This window comes from Macadamia integrifolia, chromosome 13 (assembly GCF_013358625.1).
Source record: "Macadamia integrifolia cultivar HAES 741 chromosome 13, SCU_Mint_v3, whole genome shotgun sequence".
Taxonomy (NCBI): Eukaryota; Viridiplantae; Streptophyta; class Magnoliopsida; order Proteales; family Proteaceae; genus Macadamia; species Macadamia integrifolia.
The window spans coordinates 19,543,812-19,551,357 of NC_056569.1; the positions used below are offsets into that span (position 1 = coordinate 19,543,812).

Consider the following 7,546-nt stretch of genomic DNA (forward strand, 5'->3'; position numbering starts at 1 on the left):
ACAACAAAGATAGATATAACTAGCACATCCCAACTTGAACAAATAGCCATACATGTGGAAGCCAGTGGTCGATGGCACTATCTTTCATTCGCAACACAATCATAAGCACATTAGTCTTCAGCATAGCAGTGGTTAAAAATTTCTTGTCAAATAAACCCCGACAACGAGCAAAAATAAGTAGCAGAGAATACCAACTCCAAGCACATCATAGCAGCAACAACATCATCATAAGCTCTTCTCAAGGAAGGCAATTAGTAATTAACATAGACTTTAGGTTCTTGGTCTTTGATTGGTGTTCTCCTCTCTTGTTGTGGAGGTATAAAGTTGAGATGAGTATGTAAACACTCCAAGCACATCATAGCAGCAACAACATCATCATAAGCTCTTCTCAAGGAAGGCAATTAGTAATTAACATAGACTTTAGGTTCTTGGTCTTTGATTGGTGTTCTCCTCTCTTGTTGTGGAGGTTGCCCCAGATTTGCTGAATTAGAGCCAAGTGAGTATCTACTTGCTTCAAAGTCTCAAGCATGTAGTGCAACTTATCATCAATGCTAGGTGGTTGAGAATGTAGCTCTAAGTGAGTGACACGTTGAGTGAGTTTTGTCATTATCTCTATGATGTGATTCAATTTTTCATCAACATTACGTGGCTGGGTGGGCTGTGGATCACTGCTGGCCATAGCTCTAATACCAATTGATGAGGTAAGCTAGGCTGAAATAACGAACACTAGCAAACCCATGAAAACCAGAATTGCAGTGAACCTAACTCTAGGGAATATGGCTGAAAACATGAAGTAAATAGAACATGCAAACTATAAGCCCGATGAAGTTGAAACTAATATATCCTAGAGGTCCTATGTTAATGTTGTACTGAATTTAAATACTCAAAACTTTACCAAAACAGGATCTTTTTATAGAGAATTAATTCCATATTTAAGAGAAATCAAATTAAACAAAATAAGATGGTCAGAATACTCTCATATTTAAACCAAGTTTAGCAATATGGGATCAGAATAATTGCTGAAAATCTGAGATCAAGCGGATGGCTGAATCAAAAAATATGGACCAATCCTAGTTAGACCATGATAAGGGAAAAATAGTAAACTAAACAGAAATCAGAAATTAGGGTTGGAGTCTGGCAATCAATAATGAATAATCTGATGTCAGTAAATAAAATAGAACAGTAAATTTGTATACCTGGGTATAAAATAATACCCAAGAAGAAACAGAGGCAGAATTGGAAAACATGAATAATTCCAGATTGGCAGTTCAGAATCTGCCCAAATTATATTAGATTATATTTTTGATGGAGAGAATCAAAATTTGGAAGGATTCTAATGGTCGGATTGCTTAATCTTAAATAATATGTAACATTAAGATTCTAGGTAGAACAAGAATTTGCAGAAAAATTCTAGGTTTGAACTTACTTGATGGATGAAGAAGATGGAATCATAAGAACAACAGAAAATAACACCTGGGCTTCACATTGCAAGGTGGTACTATTGGTTCAAGCACCAACCTACCTTAATCGCACACAAGGGCAGGCGCAGGCAGCGACAGGTGCAATAGGCAACGGCAGGGCGCAGGTGCAAGCAGCCCAAGGAGAGAGGCGACGATGAGGTGTGGGCAGTGACAAGGTGCTAGGGAGGCGTGGCATCACGGCGGCAGCGGAAGTAGGCGTAGTGGAAAGGCGTGGTGGGTTAGGGTTAAGTTTGCATGGAACGGGGTTTAGTTTACCATGCTAGACTAGAAGGTGAGGGCCCCCCAAAGGGCGGAGAAGAAAACCGAAAAAGAAAAAAGAATTTTAGGGTTTTTGGCTTTAATGCCAAGTTGAGAATCAGAGATTAGGGAATGATTCAATTTGTTAGTAATGATAGAGGTCTTTCTTATCTATAAGAAGATTACAATAAACCAAATAAGGAAAGTAGGGTAACATTGACTAAGCATCCCTATCTACAAGACTTACTACGGTAAATAAGACTTAACCGAGGTAAAAGTAAAACTAACTACGGTCATCTCAGCTACCTATTTAATCCTGTATAAGCATCAAATCTCTAATATTTGAGCTTATAAAATGGGCCCATTACAATCGAAAACTCAAAGTTACTTAGCCCATGACACATATAACCCATTGGGGAATTAAATCTGGGCCTTATTTATTGGAAAAAACTGAACCAAACCCAAATGTGAAAAATTTTCTTCTGCTGGATGTGATTTGCATCAGTAACTGCTTGGCTCCTTCTGCCTTCCTTCTTCTATCTCTGATTCCTCACCTTACAAAATGTTATTTGGCTTTATGGTCGGAAAAGAATTCATGATTTTCCATTTACGATTTTGAATTAGCTGTGCTACATTCATTTCATTACTTGTTAAATTTTAGTTGTTTGGTTTATTATTGTCCCTTACATTTTCGCTCCATTTTGGTTGCTGCCAGATCTAGTGATATTTTCTGATGATTTCGATGGTTATACAAAAATTATTCAGAAATTTACTTAAAAGGGTCAATCATCATCATTTATCGTTCAAAATTGAAAAATTTCTTGTACTATCATATTGTAGTTTGTGTTGTATCCTTCCTTCCTATGTTGCTTGAACATATTCTCATTCTTGTTGGTCCTGTCTTGATGTTGGCTCCTTATATGAAGTGGCTTTTGTGGAAAAGCAATGCATCTTTGATTTTGATGTATGCTCGAAACTAGACAATTGCCTCTACCAGAGCCTGCAGTAGCGGGAGCCTCGTGCATTGGGATTAGGCAGTGGATTTAAATTACTTTTCTTGACCTTGAAAATTAATTTTCTTGGCATTGCAACCAATAAAATGCAAATTGGATAGACTTCTCTAAATGGTCAAACCCTCCCATGTTACTTTCCAAATTCTAGCTCTCATAATCTGATGCTTCCATATTTCCTTTTCTGTTTCTCTTGAACTTTATATTGCATTTTAACATTTAGCATACACTAAATGTTTTTGGTTCATTCCAGATCCCTTGCTCTCCTTGCCATCTCTTCCTCCATTGGGAGCGCCTCCTCCATCTCCCTTTGGCTGGATCCTTGGCACCCCTCGGGTATCCTTTCCAACCTGGTCTCCCATCGAGTCATTTACTCTTTTAGTCTTCCCAGATCTACCGGGCTCTCCTACATCCTCTCTCCCCTAGGATGGGCTCCTCCTCCGGCTCCTCCTCCCTCACCCCCTCCCCCTCCCCCTCCCCCTCCCCCTCCCTTTGCTAACCTCTAGTCCTCCCTTCCTTCCATCCCTCTTGGCCACCTGTGGTAGGGAGGACAAGGTTATTTGGTTACCCTACCCCACGGGTACATTCTCATCTACCTCCGCTTGGGACTACATTTAGACCGAAAGCTCCCCCATTCCTTGGCATAACACCGTTTGGTTCAAAGGCCATATCCCCCATAGCTTCATCGTTTGGCACGCTCTTTCCAACTATCTCCCCATTCGGTCCTTCCTTCTCTACCGGCACATTTAGGTTTCCCCCTCCTATTGTCTGTGCTGGAATGGCTCTGAAGACATTGATCATCTTTTTTTCTCCTGCCCCTTCTCCTCAGTTTGGAAGAGAGTCCTCAGCTCCATTTTGCCATCCCGTAGACCCATCTTTCCCTTGTCCCGCAAATGGCTTTGGATTGACTTCGGTGGTTCTTCTATATGTTATAAGGTTGGGGAACTCGCATTTGCGGCCACCATCAACCACATTTGGATGGAGCGTAATTTTCGTAGATGGACGTCCAACTCTTGTTCTTTTGACAAGATTTGGAATGCTATCTTCTTCGATGTTAGCTCCAAGATTGGGTACATCCGTCATCGCATGGCTCCTAGCTCCCCAAGGAACAAGCTTATTGTTGTTGCTTAGGGACTCCCTCCCTCCACTATCTCCCCTCCCCCCCTCCCCTTTGTATATTCTTCCTCTTGGTAATGAATTCATTTATTCATCCAAAAAAAAATAGTTAATTATGAGGTGGCGAGTGCATGATAACTACATCTATATGTTCCAACACCTCATTTACACACACACGCGCACACACACACAAATGAAGACATCTAACTCTTACAATTTGAATATAATAGGTCTGTAATACAAATGGACTTGATGTCCCATCTTTTAGCAACAAATATTTTCTTCCTAGAGGCATGATTCCTTGGTTCTTCTGTCAATACAGATCACTAATTAGATTCCAATGTTTTTATTGGTACCCATACAGCACTGACTGCTTGGTAATTGACCAGGCCTGCCAATTGAATATGTGAACAGTCTGTAATGGACAAACAGTTACAAAGTGTGCCCATAGTCTAATTGGTTTTATCTAAATTTGAGGTCCTTCTTCTCCAGTGGGCTATAGAAGATGGCAGATACCGAAGACATTCAGCCTCTCGTTTGTGACAATGGGACTGGAATGGTCAAGGTACCAAGTCAGAATATTCTTTGTAAATTTTGGTATTCATATTCTATTAATTTTTAGATGTCCCTAATTATGTGTTTAGTAAAAGTGAGAAGCTGTTTGACTTTTGATTTTGGAACTTACATTGAATGAACTTTGATAATTAGGCTGGATTTGCTGGAGATGATGCTCCAAGAGCTGTGTTCCCTAGCATTGTGGGTCGGCCACGGCACACTGGTGTCATGGTTGGTATGGGCCAGAAAGATGCTTATGTTGGGGATGAGGCTCAGTCAAAGCGTGGTATTTTAACTCTGAAATATCCAATTGAGCATGGAATTGTAAGTAACTGGGATGACATGGAGAAGATCTGGCATCACACTTTCTACAATGAGCTCCGTGTGGCCCCTGAAGAGCATCCGGTTCTCCTCACTGAAGCACCTCTCAACCCCAAGGCTAATCGTGAGAAGATGACCCAAATAATGTTTGAGACCTTCAATGCTCCAGCCATGTATGTTGCAATCCAGGCTGTTCTTTCCCTTTATGCCAGTGGTCGTACAACTGGTAAGCAAATCTTTTACAGGCTGAATCTCCTTCTCCAGTGTTTTATTATGTTGAAAATCATTGATATGTTCTGGGGTTGACATGAATCCTACTATCAAATGCTTATGAACAGAAAATGATTGTTGGGGTCTAAATTGTTGATCCCCAGTGGTTGGATTAGCCGGAGTTGTGTTGACTTGAGTGTGTTCAACACTAATAAATACTTGACCCTCCAGATCCCATAATGAGGATGAGTATGTGTGGGTGCTTTTATGTTTAAAACCTTTTCTCAGTGTAATGGTAATGCTAATAGTCTGTCAATTTGTCATCTTTGTTTGTCATGTAGGAATTGTTCTGGATTCTGGGGATGGTGTCAGTCACACGGTTCCTATCTATGAAGGTTATGCTCTCCCACATGCCATCTTGCGTCTGGACCTGGCAGGCCGTGATCTCACAGATGCCCTTATGAAAATCTTGACTGAGCGTGGCTACTCTTTCACCACCACTGCAGAGCGTGAAATTGTGAGGGACATGAAGGAGAAGCTGGCTTACATTGCCCTGGACTATGAGCAAGAGCTAGAAACAGCCAAGACCAGCTCATCTGTGGAAAAGAGCTACGAGCTGCCTGATGGGCAGGTCATCACCATCGGAGCTGAACGTTTCCGATGCCCGGAGGTTCTCTTCCAGCCATCAATGATCGGTATGGAAGCTGCTGGCATACATGAGACCACTTACAATTCCATCATGAAATGCGATGTTGATATCAGGAAGGATCTGTATGGCAACATTGTCCTCAGTGGTGGCTCCACAATGTTCCCTGGCATTGCTGACAGAATGAGCAAGGAGATCACAGCTCTGGCACCCAGCAGTATGAAGATCAAGGTGGTGGCCCCACCAGAAAGGAAGTACAGTGTTTGGATTGGAGGCTCCATCTTGGCATCTCTCAGCACTTTCCAGCAGGTAAATTCTCTTCTTATGCAAGCATTCTCATGTCCACAGCCATCCTATACACTTTCCAATTATAGGGCCCTTGAAATTCAATGAAAGTTATTCTTTGGACTCTTCGTTACTGGATAGATATAAACCCTTTGCTTCTTATTGCAGATGTGGATTGCAAAGGCCGAGTATGATGAATCCGGGCCGTCAATCGTGCACAGGAAATGCTTCTGATCTCACAAAAGCAGGGCATATGTTGACGAAGAGAAGTAAGCCAAATCATAGAAATGCATCTGACTGAGCACGTCTGGAGAAATGCTGCTTTCCTACTTTCTTTATTTCCCATTTCTTCTCTGTTTGTTCCTCTCATTTTAATGAAGAACTTGAAAGGGGTGAGAATTTTCACGCCCAGGAATCCCAATTTTTTTTATTTTTGTTTCATCCTAAAAGTTGTGCATAATTGATTAATAATGCTTTGGGTTGGAGTTCAATCAAGGGTTATGCCATTACTTAGTTAGAGGTCCTTTTGATTAATTTAAACCAATAAAATCTCTCTTACATGTTAAATCATGCATGTAACACTGAAACCAACTGGATTTCTACTCATAATAAGTCAATTCAATAGTTGAGAACCCTGTATATTGGATCTCATGATGTTAATCAGCCAGTATGGTCTTCTCTCTTGGTATGCACTGGAATGTAAGTCTTTGTGGTAGATGCAGGAAGTGTACCCTACTGCTCACCCGACAATGTGCTTCTCCCAAGTTTACACCCTGTAGCACATACCGCCCAAATTCTGTGCTATACTGACTAGATATCGGACAAATGTGGTGCATCCTCGAAGATCATTGGCTTAGTCAGATGGAGAAAGTTCCTCTTTCAAAGAGTGATGGAGCAAGGACAGAACTACTCAAAGCCTTGACTATCATTTTTTTCTTTCAAATTGGCTAAAGCATGAGCATAGTAGGTTTTAACATTTTGAATGCTCTTAAGAATGAGCCTGCGAGTCTGCGACCCTGCAGTTGAGAATAACATAATAACATATCATTGCAAATGCAATGTGATCAGGCCTGTCAGGCGATCAATTGATACTGCTTTTCTTCGCAGGTTTGGTTCTCAGTAATTACTGTGTAATCAGTGCTTAGATCTGGGAATTATACGACACGCATATCATGACTTACTGGTTCGACACTAGTGAAGCATATGGGATTTGGAGAACATGAATTTTGTCCTACCAGGATGAAAAAGCCAGTTATTGGGCAATGACCCAGATCTCTCATAGCAAGTTGGGCTTGGGATCGCATGCTGGGCCTTTACTATTATTGTTTCCTCCATTCACACACACCCATGATTATGAAAGCTAATCAGCGTAGTAGAGGCTTGCAGCAATGGTCCCTCTGAGCAAAGCCTTCTACAAATGGTTCCCACTTTCTTGTATGCTGTTCCTCCAAGGATAATATCCTGCTTCTTTGGTTCACACTATTTCTTGTATCTTCCAAGGAATATATTTCGTTTCTTGTACTCAATGGGTTCTCATCCCAATCTCTTTTAGTAGAAACGACCACACTCATTTCATTAATTATGAAAAATCGTGATCGGAAGTGTAATGCCCCGCATTTCCATTTCAGTATTTTAGTGTTGGTTAAGAATATATATATATATATATATATTGATTAAAGAAAAAG

At 40.9% G+C, this 7,546-nt stretch overlaps 1 protein-coding gene and 1 long non-coding RNA gene across 2 annotated transcripts; both read left to right on the forward strand.

Annotated features, from left to right (window-relative positions):
* Positions 1 to 401: 401 nt before the first annotated feature.
* LOC122059636 lies at positions 402 to 1,441 on the forward strand. Its single transcript, XR_006134095.1, has 2 exons — positions 402 to 431; positions 467 to 1,441. It is a non-coding gene; the product is annotated as an uncharacterized LOC122059636 (long non-coding RNA).
* Positions 1,442 to 4,184: 2,743 nt separating this feature from the next.
* Positions 4,185 to 6,378, forward strand: LOC122059635 (actin). The gene is made up of 4 exons (XM_042622550.1): positions 4,185 to 4,409; positions 4,553 to 4,946; positions 5,272 to 5,885; positions 6,030 to 6,378. Exons 1-4 carry the CDS (start codon positions 4,350 to 4,352, stop codon positions 6,093 to 6,095), a joined length of 1,134 nt encoding a protein of 377 aa, XP_042478484.1. The 5' UTR covers positions 4,185 to 4,349; the 3' UTR covers positions 6,096 to 6,378.
* Positions 6,379 to 7,546: the final 1,168 nt, after the last annotated feature.

Coding starts and splice junctions, on each gene's coding strand:
- LOC122059635 (XM_042622550.1), top strand. CDS start 4,350: ATGGCAGATACCGAAGACATTCAGCCTCTCGTTTGTGACAATGGGACT. Junction 4,947..5,271: donor TGCCAGTGGTCGTACAACTG/GTAAGCAAATCT, acceptor TTTGTCATGTAG/GAATTGTTCTGGATTCTGGG. Junction 5,886..6,029: donor CTCTCAGCACTTTCCAGCAG/GTAAATTCTCTT, acceptor TTCTTATTGCAG/ATGTGGATTGCAAAGGCCGA.